General features: G+C 36.9%; 1 protein-coding gene across 2 annotated transcripts in view; it reads left to right on the top strand.

The window, feature by feature from the left end:
- inpp5d (inositol polyphosphate-5-phosphatase D) overlaps positions 1–22,920 on the top strand; it is a 57,170-nt gene extending 34,250 nt beyond the window's left edge. For both annotated transcript variants that reach the window (XM_061888549.1, XM_061888550.1), the window contains 6 exons: positions 4,557–4,636; positions 9,131–9,218; positions 9,285–9,431; positions 9,511–9,565; positions 14,833–15,012; positions 22,217–22,920. In XM_061888549.1, coding sequence (XP_061744533.1) covers positions 4,557–4,636; positions 9,131–9,218; positions 9,285–9,431; positions 9,511–9,565; positions 14,833–15,012; positions 22,217–22,589 — 923 coding nt within the window. In that variant the 3' untranslated portion in view covers positions 22,590–22,920. The remainder of the gene's footprint in view (positions 1–4,556; positions 4,637–9,130; positions 9,219–9,284; positions 9,432–9,510; positions 9,566–14,832; positions 15,013–22,216) is intronic.
- Positions 22,921–23,130: the final 210 nt, after the last annotated feature.

Raw genomic sequence — 23,130 nt, 5'->3', positions numbered from 1 at the left:
AAAACAATTTTCTGCAGGTAAAAAATTGGTTTGCAAGTAGAAAAACAATTGAATTTAATTATTTTTTTAGCAAGTACAAAAAAAATTGTATTTAATAAAAAAAAAATCATTAGCAAGACTAATTAAATATGCCAGAATAAACCAATTTTCTGCAAGTGAAAATACGATTTGCAAGTAAAAAAAACAATTTTATTCAATAAAAAAATCATTAACAAGACTAATTAAATTTGCCAGAATAAAAGCCATTTTCTGCAAGTAAAAAATGGATTTGCAAGAGCTAGACGAAGTGGCTGGGGCGAGGGAAGTCTGGGCTTCCCTGCTTAGGCTGCTGCCCCCGCGACCCGACCTCGGATAAGCGGAAGAAGATGGATGGATGGATGGAAGTAGAAAAACACTTTTATTTAATAATTTTTTTTTAGCAAGTACAAAAACAATTTTATTCAATAAAAAAATAATTAGCAAGACTAATTAAATATGCCAGAATAAAACAATTTTCTGCAAGTGAAAAATCGATTTGCAAGTAAAAAACAATTTTGTTCAATAAAAAAATCATTAGCAGGACTAATTAAATTTGCCAGAATAAAAACAATTTTCTGCAAGTGAGAAATCGATTTGTAAGTTGAAAAACTATTTTATTTTATTTAAAAAACAAAACATTAGCAAGTAGAAAAACTATTTTATTCAATAAAAAAAATAATTAACAAGACTAATTGAATTTTCCAGAATAAAAACAATTTTCTGCAAGTAAAAAATGGATTTGCAAGTAGAAAAACAATTTTATTTATTTTTTTTTTTTTAGCAAGTACAAAAACAATTTTATTCAATAAAAAATAATTAGCAAGACTAATCAAATATGCCAGAATAAAACAATTTTCTGCAAGTGAAAAATCGATTTCCAAGTTAAAAAAAACTATTTTATTCAATAAAAAAATCATTGGCAGGCCTAATTAAATTTTCCAGAATAAAAACAATTTTCTGCAAGTGAGAAATCGATTTGTAAGTAGAACAACTATTTTATTTTATTTAAAAAACAAAACATTAGCAAGTAGAAAAACTATTTTATTCAATAAAAAAATCATTAACAAGACTAATTAAATTTGCCAGAATAAAAACAATTTTCTGCAAGTAAAAAATCGATTTGCAAGTAGAAAAACAATTTTATTTAATTTTTATTTTTTTAGCAAGTACAAAAACAATTTTATGCAATAAAAAAATCATTAGCAAGACTAATTAAATATGCCACAATAAACCAATTTTCTGCAAGTGAATAATCGATTTGCAAGTAAAAAACAATTTTATTCAATAAAAAAATCATTAGCAGGACTAATTAAATTTGCCAGAATAAAACAATTTTCTGCAAGTGAGAAACCGATTTGTAAGTAGAAAAACTATTTTATTTTATTCAAAAAACAAAACATTAGCAAGTAGAAAAACTATTTTATTCAATAAAAAAATCATTAACAAGACTAATTAAATTTTACAGAATAAAAAGAATTTTCTGCAAGTAAAAAAATAAATTTGCCAGTAGAAAAACTATTTTATCAGCAAGTAGAAAAATAATTTGATTCAATAAAAAAATCAATAGCAAGACTAACTAAATTTGCCAGAATAAAAACTATTTTTTGTAAGTAAAAAATTGATTTACAAGTAGAAAAAATTATTATATTTAATTAAAAAAAACTTTAGCAAGTACAACAACAATTTTATTTAAAAAAAATCATTAGCAAGACTAATTAAATTTGCCAGAATAAAAACAATTTTCTGCAAGTCAAAAATCGATTTGCGAGTAGAAAAACAATTTTATTTAATTTAAAAAAATATATTAGCAAGTACAAAAACAATTTTATTCAATAAAAAAAAAATTGTTAGCGAGACTAATTAAATTTGCCGGAATAAAAACAATTTTCTGCAAGTGAAAAATTGATTTGCGAGTAGAAAAACAATTTTATTTAATTTAAAAAAAAAAACATTAACAAGTAGAAAAACAATTGTATTCAATAAAAAAAATCATTAACAAGACTAATTAAATTTGCCGGAATAAAAATCAATTTTCCGCAAGTAAAAACATAGAATTTCAAGTACAAAACAATTGTATTTAAGTGAAAAAAAAACATTAGCAAGTACAAAAACAATTTTTTTCACCAAAAAAAAATCGTTAGCGAGAAAAATTAAATTTGCCAGAATAAAAACAATTTTCTGCAAACAAAAAATTGATTTGCAAGTAGAAAACAATTTTATTAGGAAGTAGAAAAATAATTTCATTCAGTAAAAAAAAATCATTAACAAGACTAATTAAATTTGCCGGAATAAAAATCAATTTTCCGCAAGTAAAAACATAGAATTTCAAGTACAAAACAATTGTATTTAAGTGAAAAAAAAACATTAGCAAGTACAAAAACAATTTTTTTCACCAAAAAAAAATCGTTAGCGAGAAAAATTAAATTTGCCAGAATAAAAACAATTTTCTGCAAACAAAAAATTGATTTGCAAGTAGAAAACAATTTTATTAGGAAGTAGAAAAATAATTTCATTCAGTAAAAAAAAATCATTAACAAGACTAATTAAATTTGCCAGAATAAAAACAATTTTCTGCAATTAAAAAAACGATTTGCAAGTATAAAAAAATCGTATTTAATAAATAAAAATCTCTAGCAAGACTATTTAAATTTGGCAAAATTAAAAAAAAACTCTGCAAGTAAAAAATCGATTTGCAAGTAGAAAAACAATTTTATTTAATAAAAAAAAAAATATTAGTAAGTACAAAAACAATTGTATTCAATAAAAAAAATCATTGGCAAGACTAATTAAATTTGGCAGAATAGAAACAATTTTCTGCAAGCAAAACATCGATTTGCAAGAAGAAAAATAATTTTATTTAATAAAAAAAAAAAACATTAGCAAATATAAAAACTATTTTATTCAATAAAAAAAATCATTAGCAAGACTATTTAAATTCGCCAGAATTAAAATCAATTTTCTGCAAGTAAAACATTGATTTGCATGTAGAAAAAAACAATTGTATTTAATTAAAAAAAAAACTTTAGCAAGTACAAAAACAATTATATTCAATAAAAAAATCATTAGCAAGACTAATTACATTTGCCAGAATAAAAACAATTTTCTGCAATTAAAAAAACGATTTGCAAATAGAAAAAAAATGTTATTTCATAAAAAATAATAACAGTAGCAAGTTGAAAAACTATTTTATTCAATTAAAAAAATCATTAGCAAGACTAGTTAAATTTGCCAGACTAAAAAACATTTTCTGCAAGTAAAAAATCGATTTGCAGGTAGAAAAAAACTTTTATCGAATAAAAAAAAAAAAACGTTAGCAAATTGAAAACTATTTTATTTAATCAAAAAAACATTAGTAATTATAAAAACAATTGTCTGCGAGTAAAGCATTTGAATTGCAAGTAGAAACACAATTTTTTTTTGCAAAAACGCTTGCATAAAACGTTACCATGCTGACTTAAAAGAAGTTAACATACTTCTAAAGTGGTGCCAAATATCAAAATCCATGATGTTTAGGTTTATACAAAAAACATTTTTTTCAAAAATGCTAGCATATAACATTAGCATTTTAACTCAGGAGAAGTTAACATACTTCTAAAGTGGCGCCGAGTATCAAAATCCATGATTTTTAGGTTTAAAACAAAAACATTTTTTTGCAAAATGGCTGACATAAAACGTTAACATGCTAACTTTTGAGGAATCAACATTCTTCTTAAGTGGCGCCGAGTATCAAAATCTATGATTTTTAGGTTTAAAACAAAAATATTTTTTTGCAAAAATGCTTGCATAAAACGTTAGCATTCTAACTCTAAAGAAGTTAACACACTTCTAAAGTGGCGGCAAGTATCAAAACCCATAAATTTTAGGTTTTTACAAAAACATTGTTTTGCAAAAATGCTAGCATAAAATATTAGCATGCTAACTTATGAGAAGTTAACATACTTCTGAAGTGGCAGCAAGTATCGGAATCCATGATTTTTAGGTTTAATACAAAGAAAAAAAATTGCAAAAATGCTAGCATAAAACGTTGGCATTTTAACTCGGGAGAAGTTAACATATGGCAAGTATCAAAACCCATGAATTTTAGGTTTATACGAAAACATTTTTTTTGCAAAAATGCTTGCATAAAATGTGAGCATGCTAACTTAGGAGAAATTAACATTGTTCTAAAATGGTGCCGAGCATTAAAATCCATGATTTTTAGGTTAATACGAATGAAATGAGCAAAAATGCTATCATAGAATGTTACCATGCTAACGTTAGCATGCGAGTATAGAAAAATGTTGCATCCTTTCAAGATGTCGCCAAGTATTACGGGGTAAATGTATTGAAAGATAAATGCATGTTTGAGATGGACAAAGACTTTTCAGGTGTAAAACATTCACATAGAATGTCTGCCATCTAGTGTCTAGTATGACAACAAGACAAGGAAAAAGTAAAAAAAAAATGGTGTGACTTGCTGCCACTGGACTTGAAAAGTTCCTTTGAATGGCAGCAACTTCCCAAAGCAAAAGATGACATTTTGACAACATGACTTGCAGAAACTGTCAGGACGTGTGAAGGAGAGAACACGGAACACCTGGATGGATCCATCAAAGTCTGGTTTGGCAACCAAGTGCAGGTAAATATTCTGATGGGCACCAGGAATTTATGTAAAAAACATTGTAATGTACATACCCAAGTGTCAACTGTCCATACCTAAATGTCAATTGTACATACCCGAGTGTCAACTGTCCATACCTAAATGTCAATTGTACATACCCGAGTGTCAACTGTCCATACCTAAATGTCAATTGTACATACCCGAGTGTCAACTGTCTATACCCAAGTGTCAACTGTACATACCCAAGTGTCAACTGTACATACCCAAGTGTCAACTGTCCATACCCAAGTGTCAACTTTCCATACGCAAGTGTCAACTGTCCAGAACTAAGTGTCAAATGTCCATACCTAAATGTCAACTGTCCATACTTAAGTGTCAACTGTACATACCCAAGTGTCAACTGTCCATACCCAAGTGTCACATGTCCATACCTAAATGTCAACTGTCCATACCTAAGTGTCAACTGTACCTACCTGAGTGTCAACTGTACATACCTGAATGTCAACTGTCCATGCCAAAGTGTCGACTGTCCATACAAAAGTGTCAACTGCATATACCCAAGTGTCAACTGTCCATACCCAAGTGTCAACTGTCTTTATCCAAGTGTCAACTTTCCATACCCAAGTGTCAACTGTCCATAGCTAAGTGTCAAATGTCCATGCCCAAGTGTCAACTGTCCATAGCCAAGTGTCAACTGTCCATACCCTAGTGTCAAATGTCGATAGATAAGTGTCAACTGTACATACCTAAATGTCAACTGTCTATACCTAAGTGTCAACAGTCTATAACTAAGTGTCAGCTGTCCATACCCAAGTGTCAACTGTCCATACCTAAATGTCAACTGTACATACCCGAGTGTCAACTGTCTATACCCAATTGTCAACTTTCCATACCCAAGTGTCAAATTTCCACACCTAAATGTCAACTGTCCATACCTAAGTGTCAACTGTACCTACCTTAGTGTCAACTGTACATACCTAGGTGTGGACTGTCCATGCCCAAGTGTCGACTGTCCATACCAAAGTGTCAACTGTCCATACCCAAGTGTCAACTGTCCATACCCAAGTGTCAACTGTCCATGCCTAAGTGAAAACTGTCTTTACCCAAGTGTCAACTGTCCATACCCAAGTGTCAACTTTCCATACCCAAGTGTCAACTGTCCATACCTAAATGTCAACTGTCCATGCCCAAGTGCCAACTGTCCATGCCCAAGTGCCGACTGTCCATACCAAAGTGTCAACTGCATATACCCAAGTGTCAACTTTCCATACCCAAGGGTCAACTGTCCATAGCTAAGTGTCAAATGTCCACACCTAATGTCAACTGTCCATACCTAAGTGTCAACTGTACCTACCTGAGTGTCAACTGTACATACCTAAGTGTCAACTGTCCATGCCCAAGTGTCGACTGTCCATACCAAAGTGTCGACTGTCCATACCCAAGTGTCAACTGTCCATACCCAAGTGTCAACTGTCCATACCCAAGTGTCAACTGTCCATACCCACGTGTCAACTTTCCATACCCAAGTGTCAACTGTCCATACCTAAATGTCAACTGTCCATGCCCAAGTGTCGACTGTCCATATCAAAGTGTTAACTGCATATACCCAAGTGTCAACTGTACATACCCAAGTGTCAACTGTCCATGACTAAGTGTCAACTGTCTTTACCCAAGTGTCAACTGTCCATACCCAAGTGTCAACTGTCCATACCCAAGTGTCAACTTTCCATGCCCAAGTGCCAACTGTCCATGCCCAAGTGCCGACTGTCCATACCAAAGTGTCAACTGCATATACCCAAGTGTCAACTTTCCATACCCAAGTGTCAACTGTCCATAGCTAAGTGTCAAATGTCCACACCTAATGTCAACTGTCCATACCTAAGTGTCAACTGTACCTACCTGAGTGTCAACTGTACATACCTAAGTGTCAACTGTCCATGCCCAAGTGTCGACTGTCCATATCAAAGTGTTAACTGCATATACCCAAGTGTCAACTGTCCATACCCAAGTGTCAACTGTCCATGACTAAGTGTCAACTGTCTTTACCCAAGTGTCAACTGTCCATACCCAAGTGTCAACTGTCCATACCCAAGTGTCAACTTTCCATGCCCAAGTGCCAACTGTCCATGCCCAAGTGCCGACTGTCCATACCAAAGTGTCAACTGCATATACCCAAGTGTCAACTTTCCATACCCAAGTGTCAACTGTCCATAGCTAAGTGTCAAATGTCCACACCTAATGTCAACTGTCCATACCTAAGTGTCAACTGTACCTACCTGAGTGTCAACTGTACATACCTAAGTGTCAACTGTCCATGCCCAAGTGTCGACTGTCCATACCAAAGTGTCGACTGTCCATACCCAAGTGTCAACTGTCCATACCCAAGTGTCAACTGTCCATACCCAAGTGTCAACTGTCCATACCCACGTGTCAACTTTCCATACCCAAGTGTCAACTGTCCATACCTAAATGTCAACTGTCCATGCCCAAGTGTCGACTGTCCATACCTAAATGTCAACTGTCCATGCCCAAGTGTCGACTGTCCATATCAAAGTGTTAACTGCATATACCCAAGTGTCAACTGTCCATACCCAAGTGTCAACTGTCCATGACTAAGTGTCAACTGTCTTTACCCAAGTGTCAACTGTCCATACCCAAGTGTCAACTGTCCATACCCAAGTGTCAACTTTCCATACCCAAGTGTCAACTGTCCATACCCAAGTGTCAACTCTCCATACCCAAGTGTCAACTGCCCATACCCAAGTGTCAACTTTCCATACCCAAGTGTCAACTTTCCATACCCAAGTGTCAACTGTCCATACCTAAATGTCAACTGTCCATGCCCAAGTGTCGACTGTCCACACCTAAATGTCAACTGTCCATACCTAAGTGTCAACTGTACCTACCTTAGTGTCAACTGTACATACCTAAGTGTCAACTGTCCATGCCCAAGTGTCGACTGTCCATACCCAAGTGTGAACTGTCCATACCCAAGTGTCAACTGTCCATACCCAAGTGTCAACTGTCCATGCCTAAGTGAAAACTGTCTTTACCCAAGTGTCAACTGTCCATACCCAAGTGTCAACTTTCCATACCCAAGTGTCAACTGTCCATACCTAAATGTCAACTGTCCATGCCCAAGTGTCGACTGTCCATACCAAAGTGTCAACTGCATATACCCAAGTGTCAACTGTCCATACCTAAGTGTCAACTGTCCATACCTAAGTGTCAACTGTCCATACCCAAGTGTCAACTGTCCATAGCTAAGTGTCAAATGTCCACACCTAAATGTCAACTGTCCATACCTAAGTGTCAACTGTACATACCTGAGTGTCAACTGTACATACCTAAGTGTCAACTGTCCATGCCCAAGTGTCGACTGTCCATACCAAAGTGTTGACTGTCCATACCCAAGTGTCAACTGTCCATACCCAAGTGTCAACTGTCCATACCCAAGTGTCAACTGTCCATGCCTAAGTGAAAACTGTCTTTACCCAAGTGTCAACTGTCCATACCCAAGTGTCAACTTTCCATACCCAAGTGTCAACTGTCCATACCTAAATGTCAACTGTCCATGCCCAAGTGTCGACTGTCCATACCAAAGTGTCAACTGCATATACCCAAGTGTCAACTGTCCATACCTAAGTGTCAACTGTCCATACCTAATTGTCAACTGTCTTTACCCAAGTGTCAACTGTCCATACCCAAGTGTCAACTGTCCATACCCAAGTGTCAACTTTCCATACCCAAGTGTCAACTGTCCATACCCAAGTGTCAACTGTCCATACCCAAGTGTCAACTTTCCATACCCAAGTGTCAACTGTCCATACCTAAATGTCAACTCTCCATGCCCAAGTGTCGACTGTCCATACCTAAATGTCAACTGTCCATGCCCAAGTGTCGACTGTCCATACCTAAATGTCAACTCTCCATGCCCAAGTGTCGACTGTCCATACCTAAATGTCAACTGTCCATGCCCAAGTGTCGACTGTCCATACTAAAGTGTCAACTGCATATACCCAAGTGTCAACTGTCCATACCCAAGTGTCAACTGTCCATGCCTAAGTGTCAACTGTCTTTACCCAAGTGTCAACTGTCAATACCTAAGTGTCGACTGTCCATACCTAGTTTCAACTGTACATATCTACTCTACCTACCTATGTACCAGACTTACCTAATTATCTACCTACTTGAGAATTTACTGCATCTTAAAGTATCTACCCTACCTACCTATTTACCAAACCTACCCAGGTTTTATCCGTACCTACCTATCTACCATACCTACTTAGAGACCAAATCTTCCCAAGTATATTCCTACTTGAGTATCTACTGTACTTCACTTACTTAAGTAGCCCCCATACCTACCTATGTACCAAAACCGACCCAGGTTTTCACCATACCTACCTGTCTGCCATACCTACCTATGTACCAAACCCACCCCAGTGTCTACCAACCTAGGTTTCCATGGCACCTACCAAGTGTGTGCTTTATCTTCCTATTTGTCTTTCCAAGCTCACTCCAATCATCTCGGACGCCGAGTACCTTCTGGACCAACACATCCTGATCTGCGTCAAGTCCACGGACTCGGACGAGTCGTACGGTAAAGACCCGGTAGGAACACAGCGTCTACCAGGAGAAGGAAACACGGTTCTTGTGCTTCTTCCAGGAGAAGGTTGTGTTGCGCTGCGAGCCGCCCAGCTCTGCTACACCGAGTTCCAGGTGGCCCTGACGCACCACGGCGAGAACACGGGCGTGTTGACCGGCGGCATCCAACTGCACACCTCTGAGGGCAAACCCACCGAGAAGTTATACGGTCAGCGTCCTCACCCACGCTTCTACCGCCATCACTTCCTGTTCTCTGCCGCCATCACTTCCTGTTCTCTCCCCGGCAGACTTCATCAAAGTGGAGAAGGATGACACGAAAGGCAAAAGCGGCGAGGCCAACAAGTGAGACCTTTGTTTTTATTCCAGAAGTAGGCTAACATTTCCCTCCTTTCTGAGCTGGCAGAGGAGTTTGCGTGTCCCAATGATCCTAGGAGCTATGTGGTCTGGGGTCTTCTATGCCCCCTGGTAGGGTCTCCCAAGACAAACAGATCCTAGGTGAGGGATCAGACAAGGAGCAGCTTGAGGACCTTTATGAAAAGTACAAATCGAGGACCTAGATTTCCCTCACCCGGACACGGGTCACCGGGACTCCCCTCTGGAGCCAGGCCTGGAGGTGGGGAAGGTTGGCGAGCGCCTGGTGGCCGGGCTCAGCCCGAAGAGGCAACGTGGGTCCCCCCTCCAATAGGCTCACCACTCATGGGAGGGGTCACAGAGGCCGGATGCAGTGTGAGCTGGGCGGAAGCCGAAGGCAAGGGATTTGGCGTTCCGATCGTCGTCTCTTGGGACGTGGAACGTCACCTCGCTGGGAGGGAAGGAGCCTGAGCTGGTTCGCGAGGTGGAGAAGTTCCGGCTAGATGTGGTTGGACTCACTTCGAACAGCAAGGGCTCTGGAACCTGTTCTCTCGAGAGGGGATGGACTCTCTTCTAGTCGACGGGCTGGGGTGGCAATTCTTGTTGTGCCCCCCGGCTCAAAGCCTGCACGTTGGACTTTAACCCAGTCGACGAGGGGGTAGCTTCCCTCCACCTTCGGGTTGGGGGACGGGTCCTGACTGTTGTTTGTGCTTACGCACAGAGCTCAGAGTACCCACTCTTTTTGGAATCCTTTGAGGGAGTACTGGAGAGTGCTCCCTCGGGTGATTCCCTTGTCCTACTGGGAGACTTCAACGCTCATGTTGGCAACGACAGTGAAACCTGGAGAAGCGTGATTGGGAAGAATGGCCGCCCGTATCTGAACCCAAGTGGTGTTTTGTTATTGGACTTTTGTGCTCGCCACGGATTTTCCATAACGAACACAATGTTCAAACGTAAGGGTGTCCATATGTGCACTTGACACCAGGACACCCTCGGTTGCAGTTCCATGATTGACTTTGTAGTTCTGACATCAGATTTGCGGCCCCATTTTTGGACATTCGGGTGAAGAGAGGGGCGGAGCGTTCTACCGATCACCCCCTGGTGGTGAGCTGGCTCCGATGGCGGGGGAGGATGTCGGACAGACCTGGCAGGCCCAAACGTATTGTGAGGGTCTGGTGGGAAGGTCTGGCAGAGTCTCTTGTCAGAGAGTTTCAATTCCCACCCCCAGAAGAATTTTGAACATGTCACGAGTGAGGTGCTCGACATTGAGTCCGTGTGGACCATGTTCTGCACCTCTGTTGTCGAGGCGGCTGATAGGAACTGTGGCCGCAAGGAAGTTGGTGCCTGTCCTAGAAGCCGTTGGTGGACACCAGCGGTGAGGGATGCCGCCAAGCTGAATAAGGAGTCCTGTCAGGTTCTTTTGGCTCATCGGACTCCAGAGGCAGTGGACGGGTACCGACAGGCCAAACGGTGTGCGGTGTCAGCGGTTGCGCAGGCAAAAACTTCGGCGAAGTCATGGAAAACGACTTGGAGGATGTCGGACAGACCTGGCAGGCCCAAACGCATTGTGAGGGTCTGCTGGTTCGCCTAGCAGAGTCTCTTGTCAGAGAGTTTCAATTCCCACCTCCAGAAGAACTTTGAACATGTCTCGAGTGAGGTGCTCGACATTGAGTCCGTGTGGACCATGTTCCGCACCTCTGTTGTCGAGGCGGTTGATAGGAACTGTGGCCGCAAGGAAGTTGGTGCCTGTCCTAGAAGCCGTTGGTGGACACCAGCGGTGAGGGATGCCGCCAAGCTGAAGAAAGAGTCCTATCGGGTTCTTTTGGCTCATCGGACTCCAGAGGCAGTGGACGGGTACCGACAGGCCAAACGGTGTGCGGTGTCAGCGGTTGCGCAGGCAAAAACTTTGGCGAAGTCATGGAAAACGACTTCCGGACAGGGGGGTGGGGGGAGCAGTGTACTATCAACACCGTGTATGGTGCGGGTAGTGTTCTGCTGATCTCGACTGCGGATGTTGTGGATCGGTGGAGGGAATACTTCCAAGTCCTCCTCAATCCCACCAAAAACGTCTTCCTATGAGGAAGCAGTGCCTGGGGAATCTGTGGTGGACTCTGCTGTTTTTGTTTTTTTACAAGTATGCTCACTCTTCCGATGTTATCGTGCTAATGTTAGCATGCTAACATTTTATGCAAGTATTTGAGCTAATTATATTCATTTGGACCTAAAAGTCACAGATTTTGATACTTGCCGAAATTTTAGAAGTGCGCTCACTTTTCCGATGTTATTGTGCTAACGTTCGCATGCTAATGTTTTATTCAAGTATTTTAGCTAATTATATTCATTACAACCTAAAAATCACAGATTTTGATACTTGTAGCAACTTTAAAAGTACGCTCACTTTTCCGATGTTATTATGTTGTGCTAACATTTTATGCTAGTATTTGAGCTAATTATGTTCATTTGGACATAAAAATCACGGATTTTGATACTTGCCGCAATTTTAGAAGTAAGTTAACTTTTCCGATGTTATCATGCTAATGTTAGCATCCTAACATTTTATGCAAGTATTTCAGCTAATTATATTCATTTGAACCTAAAAAGCACAGATTTTGATACTTGGCGCAATTTTAGAAGTACGCTAACTTTTCTGATGTTATCATGCTATGCTAACATTTTATGCGAGTATTTTAACAAATTATATTCATTTGGAACTAAAAATCACGGATTTTGATACTTGCCGCAATTTTAGAAGTAAGTTAACTTTTCCGATGTTATCATGCTAATGTTAGCATCCTAACATTTTATGCAAGTATATCAGCTAATTATATTCATTTGAACATTAAAATCACGGATTTTGATACTTGCCGCAATTTTAGAAGTAAGTTAATTTTCCGATGTTATCATGCTAATGTTAGCATCCTAACATTTTATGCAAGTATATCAGCTAATTATATTCATTTGAACATTAAAATCACGGATTTTGATACTTGCCGCAATTTTAGAAGTAAGTTAACTTTTCCGATGTTATCATGCTAATGTTAGCATCCTAACATTTTATGCAAGTATATCAGCTAATTATATTCATTTGAACATTAAAATCACGGATTTTGATACTTGCCGCAATTTTAGAAGTAAGTTAATTTTCCGATGTTATCATGCTAATGTTAGCATCCTAACATTTTATGCAAGTATATCAGCTAATTATATTCATTTGAACATTAAAATCACGGATTTTGATACTTGCCGCAATTTTAGAAGTAAGTTAACTTTTCCGATGTTATCATGCTAATGTTAGCATGCTATCATTTTATGCAAGTATATCAGCTAATTATATTCATTTGAACCTAAAAAGCACGGATTTTGATGCTTAGCGCAATTTTAGAAGTACGCTCACTTTTCCGATGTTATCATGCTAGGCTAACATTTTATGCAAGTATTTTAGCTAATTATATTCATTTGGAACTAAAAATCACGGATTTTGATACTTGCTGGAATTTTAGAAGTGTGCTCAGTTTTCTATTGTTATCATGCTAACGTTAGCTTGCTAATATTTTATTCAAGTATTTTAGTTAATTATATTCATTACGACCTAAACATCCCAGATTTTGATACTTGTCGCAATTTTTGAAGTACGCTCACTTTTCCAATTTGTTATAATGCTATGTTAAAATTTTATGCTAGTATTTGAGCTAACTATATTCATTTGAACCTAAAAAGCACGGATTTTGATACTTGGCGCAATTTTAAAAGTACGCTAATTTTTCCGATGTTATCATGCTTTGCTAACATTTCATGCGAGTATTTTAGCTAGTTATATTCATTTGGACGTAAAAATCACGTATTCGTTATACTTGCCGCAATTTTAGAAGTATGCTAACTTTTCCGATGTTTTCATGCTATGCTAATATTTTATGCTAGCGTTTTAGTCATTTATATTCATTTGGAACTAAAAATCACAGATTTTTATACTTGACGAAATTTTTAGAAGTATGATAACTTTTCCGATGTTATCTTGCTAACCTTAGCATGCTAACATTTTGTGCAAGTATTTTCGCTAATTATATTCACTGGGGCATAAAAATTATGGATTTTGATACTTGGCGCAATTTTAGAAGTACGCTCACTCTTCCGATGTAATCATGCTACGCTAATATTTTATGCGGCTATTTTAGCTAATTATATTCATTTGAACATAAAAATCATGGATTTTGATACTTACCACAGTTTTAGAAGTAAGTTAAGTTTTCCGATGTTATCATACTAATCTTAGCCTGCTAACATTTTATGCAAGTATTTTAGATAGTCATTTTCATTTGGACCTAAAAATCATAGATTTTAATACTTGGCGCAATTTTATAATTACACTTACTTTTCCGATGTTATAATGCTATGCTAACATTTTTTGTGAGTACTTTAGCTAATTATATTCATTTGGACCTAAAAATCACGGATTTTGATACTTGGCGCAGTTTTAAAAGTACGCTCACTCTTCCGATGTTATCATGCTAACAATAGCATGCTTACATTTTATGCAAGTATTTTAGGTAATTATCTTCATTTGCACATAAGAGTCACAGATTTTGATACTTGGTGGAATTTTAGAAGTACGCTCACTTTTCCGATGTTATCATGCTATGCTAACATTTTATGCGAGTATTTTAGCTAATTATATTCATTTGGACCTAAAAAAAAAACACTGATTTTGATACTTGGCGCAATTTTAGAACTAAGCTCACTTTTCTGATTTTATCATGCTAATGTTAGCATGCTAACATTTTATGCAAGTATTTTAGCGAATTATATTCATTTGGACCTAAAAATCACGGATTTTGATACTTACCGCAATTTTAGAAGTACGCTCACTTTTCTGATGTTATCGTGCTAATGTTAGCATGCTAACATTTTATGCAAGTATTTCAGCTAATTATATTCATTTGGACCTAAAAATCACGGATTTTGATACTTACCGCAATTTTAGAAATACGCTCACTTTTCTGATGTTATCGTGCTAATGTTAGCATGTTTACATTTTATGCTAGTATTTTAGCCAATTATATTCATTTGGACCTTAAAATGACGGATTCTGATGCCTGCCGCAATTTTAGAATTAAGTTAAGTTTTCCGATGTTCTCATGCTAACGTTAGCCTGCTAACATTTTATGCAAATATTTTTAGCTAATTTTATAGTATTTTTCATTTGTTTTCCTGCTGATTGAGTGACATCCCTGGTGAGTGATTCTTCTTGTCGGACCCGACAGGACGTCTGCTGGCCAAGTGCATGACGTGTCTAACCCCGGTTGCATGGAAGTATCGCACCGAAACAACAACGTGATCGCCAAAGGGTGGAGCTACAGCTTGCCACCCAAAACCCTGCCCATCGCCGCCCAGGCCGGTAAAGACTCCAAGAAGAGTCCCACCGGCAAACCTCCCAAACCAGCGTGAGTCACTCTCTCTCTCTCTGCTTTGATACAGGAACTGATATCATCCACAGGACGTTTTCACCGAGCGATACGGTTCAGATCCTGATCAGGATCGTGGCGCATTAACGACAAACGAGTGCTTGTATCGGACGATATCATGTCCGATACAAGCATTTGAGCTCATTTTATTGATTCAAACCGAAAAATCATTGATTTTGATACTTGGCGGCATTTTAATATTGTGCTAACTTTTCTGTTGTTATCATGCAAACGTTAGCATGCTAACATTTTATGCTAGAATTTTAGTTATTTATAATATTTTGGACCTAAAAATCAGGGGTTTTGTTACTTGCTGCAATTTTAGAAGTATGCTAACTTTTCCGATACTATCATGCTAATGTTAGCATGCTAACATTTTATGCAAGTAATTTCGCTAATTATATTCATTTAGACCTAAAAACCACAGATTTAGATACTTCCTACAATTTTAGAAGTAAGTTAACTCTTTGGATGTTGTCATGCTAATGTTAGCATGCAAACATTTCATGCTAATATTTTAGCTAATTATAATAATTTGGAGTTAAAAATCAGAGGATTTGTTACTCGCCGCAATTTTAGAAGTACGCTCACTTTTCCGATGTTATCAGGCTAGTATTAGCATGCTAACATTTTATGCTAGTATTTTAGATATTACATTAATTTGGACCTTAAAATCACAGAATTTAATACTTGCCGCAATTTTAGAAGTACGCTCACTTTTTTATGATGATATCATGCTAAGGTTAGCATGCTAACATTTTATACAAGTATTTTAGCCAATTATATTCATTTGGACCTAAAAACCACAGATTTAGATACTTCCTACAATTTTAGAAGTAAGTTAACTCTTTTGATGTTGTCATGCTAATGTTAGCATGGAAACATTTCATGCTAGTATTTTAGCTAATTATAATAATTTGGAGTTAAAAATCAGAGGATTTGTTACTCGGCGCAATTTTAGAAGTACGCTCACTTTTCCGATGTTATCAGGCTAGTATTAGCATACGAACATTTTATTCTAGTATTTTATATATTACCTTAATTTGGACCTGAAATTCACAGAATTTGATACTTGCCGCAATTTTAGAAGTACGCTCACTTTTTTATGATGATATCATGCTAAGGTTAGCATGCTAACATTTTATACAAGTATTTTAGCCAATTATATTCATTTGGACCTAAAAATCACAGATTTTATACTTTGTGCAATTTTAGACGTATGTTAACTTTTCCGATGTTATGATGCTAACGTTAGCATGCTAACTTTTTTTCAAGTACTTTACTGAATTATATTCATTTGGACCAACAAATCACAGATTTTGATACTTGGCACACTTTTAAAAGTACGCTCATTTTCCCGATGTTATCATGCTAAGGCTAGCATGCTAACATTTTATGCAAGTATTTTCACTAATTATATTAGGTGCAATATCCTCATTTGCACCTAAGAATCACAGATTTTGATACTTGGAGCAATTTTAGAAGTACGCTCACTTTTCCGATGTTATCATGCTATGCAACATTTTAGCTAATTATATTAATTTGGACCTAAATATCTCAGATTTTGATACTTGCTGCAATTTTAGAAGTAAGTTAACTTTTCCGATGTTATTTTGGTAAGATAACCATGCTAACACTTTATGCAAGTATTTTAGCTAATTATATTAATTTGGACCTAAAAATCACAGATTTTGATACTTGCCGAAATTTGAAAAGTACGCTCACTTTTCCGATGTTATCATGCTATGCTAACATTTTATGTGAGTATTTTAGCTAATTATATTTATTTGGGCCCAAAAATCACAGATTGTGATAATTGCCGCAATTTTAGAAGTTTGCTAACTTTTCCGATGTTATATTGCTATCGTTAGCATGCTAACATTTTATGCAAGTATTTCAATCAATCAATCAATGTTTATTTATATAGCCCTAAATCACTAGTGTCTCAAAGGGCTGCACGAACCACAACACAAACCACTAGGACATCCTCGGTCGGCCCACATAAGGGCAAGGAAAACTCACACCCAGTGGGACGTCGGAGCTAATTATGTTCATTACGACCTAAAAATCACGGATTCTGATACTTTGAACAATTTTTAGAAGTACGTTAACTTTTCCGATGTTATCATGCTATGCTAACATTTTATGCTAGCATTGGAGCTAATTATGCTCATTTGGACCTAAAAAGCACGGATTTCGATAATTGACGCAATTTTAGAAGTACGCTCACTTTTCCGATGTTATCATGCTATGCTAACATTTTATGCTAGCGTTTGAGCTAATTATGTTCATTTGGACCTAAAAAGCACGGATTTTGATAATTTGCGCGATTTTAGAAGTACGATAACTTTTCCGATGTTATCATGCTACGCTAACATTTTATGCTAGCGTTTGAGTTAATTATGTTCATTTGGACCTAAAAAGCACGGATTCGGATAATTGGCGCAATTTTAGAAGTACGCTAACTTTTCCGATGTTATAATGCCATGCTAACATTTTATGCTAGTATTTGAGCTAATTATGTTCATTTGGACCTAAAAAGCACGGATTTTGATAATTGGCGCAATTTTAGAAGTACGCTAACTTTTCCGATGTTATAATGCTATGCTAACATTTTATGCTAGCATTTGAGCTAATTATGTTCATTTGGACCTAAAAAGCACAGATTTTGATAATTGACGCAATTTTAGAAGTACGCTCACTTTTCCGATGTTATCATGCTATGCTAAGATTTTATGCTAGCGTTTGAGCTAATTATGTTCATTTGGACCTAAAAAGCAGGGATTTAATAATTGGCGCAATTTTAGAAGTACGCTAACTTTTCCGATGTTATAATGCCATGCTAACATTTTATGCTAGTATTTGAGCTAATTATGTTCATTTGGACCTAAAAAGCACGGATTTTGATAATTGGCGCAATTTTAGAAGTACGCTAACTTTTCAGATGTTATCATGCTAAGCTAACATTTTATGTGAGTATTTTATCTAATTATATTCATTTGGGCCTAAAAAGCACAGATATTGATACTTGCCGCAATTTTAGAAGTTTGCTAACTTTTCCGATGTTAAATTGCTATCGTTACCATGTTAACATTTTATGCAAGTATTTCAATCAATCAATCAATGTTTATTTATATAGCCCTAAATCACTAGTGTCTCAAAGGGCTGCACAAACCACTACGACATCCTCGGTCGGCCCACATAAGGGCAAGGAAAACTCACACCCAGTGGGACGTCGGTGACAATGATGTTCATTACGACCTAAAAATCACGGATTCTGATACTTTAAGCAATTTTAGAAGTACGCTAACTTTTCCGATGTTATCATGCTATGCTAACATTTTATGCTAGCATTTGAGCTAATTATGTTCATTCGGACCTAAAAAGCACGGATTTCGATAATTGGCGCAATTTTAGAAGTACGCTAACTTTTCTGATGTTATCATGCTATGCTAACATTTTATGCTAGCGTTTGAGCTAATTATGTTCATTTGAACCTAAAAAGCACGGATTTTGATAATTGGCGCGATTTTAGAAGTACGCTCACTTTTCCGATGTTATCATGCCATGCTGACATTTTATGCTAGCATTTGAGCTAATTATGTTCATTTGGACCTAAAAAGCACAGATTTCGATAATTGGCGCAATTTTAGAAGTACGCTAACTTTTCCGATGTTATCATGCTATGCTAACCTTTTATGCTAGCATTTGAGCTAATTATGTTCATTTGGACCTAAAAATCACGGATTCTGATACTTTAAGCAATTTTAGAAGTACGCTAACTTTTCCGATGTTATAATGCTATGCTAACATTTTATGCTAGCATTTGAGCTAATTATGTTCATTTGGACCTTAAAAGCACGGATTTCGATAATTGGCGCAATTTTAGAAGTACGCTAACTTTTCCGATGTTATCATGCTATGCTAACATTTTATGTGAGTATTTTATCTAATTATATTCATTTGGGCCTAAAAATCACAGATTTTGATACTTGCCGCAATTTTAGAAGTTTGCTAACTTTTCCGATGTTATGTTGCTATCGTTAGCATGCTAACATTTTATGCAAGTATTTCAATCAATCAATCAATGTTTATTTATATAGCCCTAAATCACTAGTGTCTCAAAGGGCTGCACAAACCACTACGACATCCTCGGTCGGCCCACATAAGGGCAAGGAAAACTCACACCCAGTGGGACGTCGGAGCTAATTATGTTCATTAAGACCTAAAAATCACGTATTCTGATTCTTTAATCAATTTTAGAAGTACGCTAACTTTTCCGATTTTATCATGCTATGCTAACATTTTATGCTAGCATTTGAGCTAATTATGTTCATTTGGACCTAAAAAACACGGATTTCGATAATTGGCACAATTTTAGGAGTACGCTAACTTTTCCGATGTTATCATGCTATGCTAACATTTTATGCTAGCATTTGAGCTAATTATATTCATTTGGACCTAAAAAGAACGGATTTCGATAATTGGCGCAATTTTAGAAGTACGCTGACTTTTCCGATGTTATCATGCTATGCTAACATTTTATGCTAGCATTTGAGCTAATTATGTTCATTTGGACCTAAAAAGCACAGATTTTGATAATTGGCGCAATTTTAGAAGTACGCTCACTTCTCCAATGTTATCATGCTATGCTAACATTTTATGTGAGTATTTTAGCTAATTATATTAATTTGGGCCTAAAAATCACGGATTTTGATACTTGCCGCAATTTTAGAAGTTTGCTAACTTTTCTGATGTTATATTGCTATCGTTAGCATGCTAACATTTTATACAAGTATTTCAATCAATTAATCAATCAATGTTTATTTATATAGCCCTAAATCACTAGTGTCTCAAAGGGCTGCACAAACCACAACACAAACCACTAGGACATCCTCGGTCGGCCCACATAAGGGCAAGGAAAACTCACCCCAGTGGGACGTCGGAGCTAATTATGTTCATTACGACCTAAAAATCACGGATTCTGATATTTTGAGCAATTATAGAAGTACGCTAACTTTTCCGATGTTATCATGCTATGCTAACATTTTATGCTAACATTTGAGCTAATTATGTTCATTTGGACCTAAAAAGCCCGGATTTTGATAATTGGCGCAATTTTAGAAGTACGCTCACTTTTCCGATGTTATCATGCTATGCTAACATTTTATGCTAGCATTTGAACTAATTGTGTTCATTTGGACCTAAAAAGCACGGATTTTGATAATTGGCGCAATTTTAGAAGTACGCTAACTTTTCCGATGTTATCATGCTATGCTAACATTTTATGTGAGTATTTTAGCTAATTATAGTCATTTGGGCCAAAAAATCACAGATTTTGATACTTGCCGCAATTTTAGAAGTTTGCTAACTTTTCCGATGTTATATTGCTATCGTTAGCATGCTAACATTTTATGCAAGTATTTCAATCAATTAATCAATCAATGTTTATTGATATAGCCCTAAATCACTAGTGTCTCAAAGGGCTGCACAAACCACTACGACATCCTCGGTCGGCCCACATAAGGGCAAGGAAAAACTCATCCCAGTGGGACGTCGGAGCTAATTATGTTCATTACGACCTAAAAATCACGGATTCTGATACTTTAAGCAATTTTAGAAGTACGCTAACTTTTCCGATGTTATAATGCTATGCTAACATTTTATGCTAGCATTTGATCTAATTATGTTCATTTGGACCTAAAAAGCACGGATTTTGATAATTGGCGCAATTTTAGAAGTACGCTAACTTTTCCGATATTATCATGCTATGCTAACATTTTATGCTAGCATTTGAGCTATTTATGTTCATTTGGACCTAAAAAGCACGGATTTTGATAATTGGCGCAATTTTAGAAGTACACTAACTTTTCCGATGTTATAATGCTATGCTAACATTTTCTGCTAGCATATGAGCTAATTATCTTCATTTGGACCTAAAAAGCACGGATTTTGATAATTGGCGCAATTTTAGAAGTACACTAACTTTTCCAATGTAATAATGCTATGCTAACATTTTCTGCTAGCATATGAGCTAATTATGTTCATTTGGACCTAAAAAGCACGGATTTTGATAATTGGCGCAATTTTTTTACAATGATATTTTACACTCTGAATTTTTTTTATGAGTAATTTTTTTTACACTGAACTTTTATGCACTGAATTGTTTTACAATTCATTTTTGTACATAGAAATTTTTTAACACTGAATTTATATACACAGAATTTTTTTTACAATAATTTTTTTTTACACTGAATTGTTTTACACTGAAATTTTATACACTGAATGTTTGGACACTGAATTTTTTTTTACGCTGAATTTTTATACACTGAATTTATATACACTGATTTTTTTACACTGATTTTTTTACACACTGAATTTTTGTAAGAAACATTTTTTTTACACTGAACTGTTTTACACTAAACTTTTATCCACTGAATTTTTATGCACTGACTTTTTTTACGATGAAAATTTTAGAAGTACGCTAACTTTTCCGATGTTATCATGCTATGCTAACATTTTATGTGAGTATTTTAGCTAATTATAGTCATTTGGGCCAAAAAATCACAGATTTTGATACTTGCCGCAATTTTAGAAGTTTGTTAACTTTTCCGATGTTATATTGCTATCGTTAGCATGCTAACATTTCATGCAAGTATTTCAATCAATTAATCAATCAATGTTTATTTATATAGCCCTAAATCACTAGTGTCTCAAAGGGCTGCACAAACCACTACGACATCCTCGGTCGGCCCACATAAGGGCAAGGAAAAACTCACCCCAGTGGGACGTCGGAGCTAATTATGTTCATTACGACCTAAAAATCACGGATTCTGATACTTTAAGCAATTTTAGAAGTACGCTAACTTTTCCGATGTTATAATGCTATGCTAACATTTTATGCTAGCATTTGAGCTAATTATGTTCATTTGGACCTAAAAAGCACGGATTTTGATAATTGGCGCAATTTTAGAAGTACGCTAACTTTTCCGATGTTATCATGCTATGCTAACATTTTATGCTAGCATTTGAACTAATTGTGTTCATTTGGACCTAAAAAGCACGGATTTTGATAATTGGCGCAATTTTAGAAGTACGCTAAATTTTCCGATGTTATCATGCTAATGTTAGCATGATAACATCGGAAAAGTTAACTTACTTCTACCTTTGGCTTGGCCCTCAGGTGTGTGGAGGCCTCCAAGATGTTTGACAATCCTCTCTACGGATCCACGCGCACCGCTCCAAGCCCAGGCAAGGATCAGGAGAAGAACCACCTCCTGCCCCCTGAGCCCACCTTTGGGTCCAAGCCGCCGGAGGGCCCCCCGGTGCCCACCCCGGTGCCCACCCCTCGCAACCGCTCCTTCACCTACTCCGAGTCCAAACCGCCGGCCGCCGGCGCCCAGCAAAAGAAGCCCGTGGTGCCGTCGCGCTCGCAGGGCTCCGCCAGCAGGCCGCCGTTACCCGCCAAAGCTCGGCCCCCGGGGTCCCCGGAGCCTCAGTCCCTCAAGGCCAAGGACCACAGAGACAGCTCAGAGCTCCCCAGCGGGCGGCGATGAGGGCGGGGCTGACCCAGTGCCAGAAGGACGCCAAGGGAGACCAGCAGTAGTCACTTCCAGGCTTTGGAAGCGCTCTCCTCTGATTGGTGGCGAGGATGTAAACAGGAAGTGACTCGAAACACAACGGTTTGTAACTTTAAAAGCGATACGACCATTTTGGTGTCGATCGGCCAATATCGCTGACATACAAATTGTGTTTTTTGTCCTTTAAATCTTATGGGCATTTTATTCATCAGAATTAGATATTTTTGGGCCCAAATCTCTCCTTTGGTTAACACAACAACAAATAGCAAAGCACCGTTTGTGAAAATAAACAAAACAAAACAACAAATATCTGTTTCATAATGCTCACTTTTTAGGTGTTTAGACACTAGATTTATGTAAAGGAATTTTTTCACTTTTAAATTTAGTGTTCTGAAATTTTTTTAGATCAATTTTTGTTGACAATTTTAATTAAATTAAAAAAAAAGGATGTGAGCAAAAACGTATGTTTAAAATTCAGTAGGTCAAAATACAATTTTCTGAAATTCAGTGTGTAAAG

Source organism: Nerophis ophidion, linkage group LG26 (genome assembly GCF_033978795.1).
Source record: "Nerophis ophidion isolate RoL-2023_Sa linkage group LG26, RoL_Noph_v1.0, whole genome shotgun sequence".
Lineage (NCBI taxonomy): Eukaryota > Metazoa > Chordata > Actinopteri > Syngnathiformes > Syngnathidae > Nerophis > Nerophis ophidion.
Note: the sequence above shows the minus strand (reverse complement) of the source record. Positions and strands in the feature narration are given on the sequence as shown.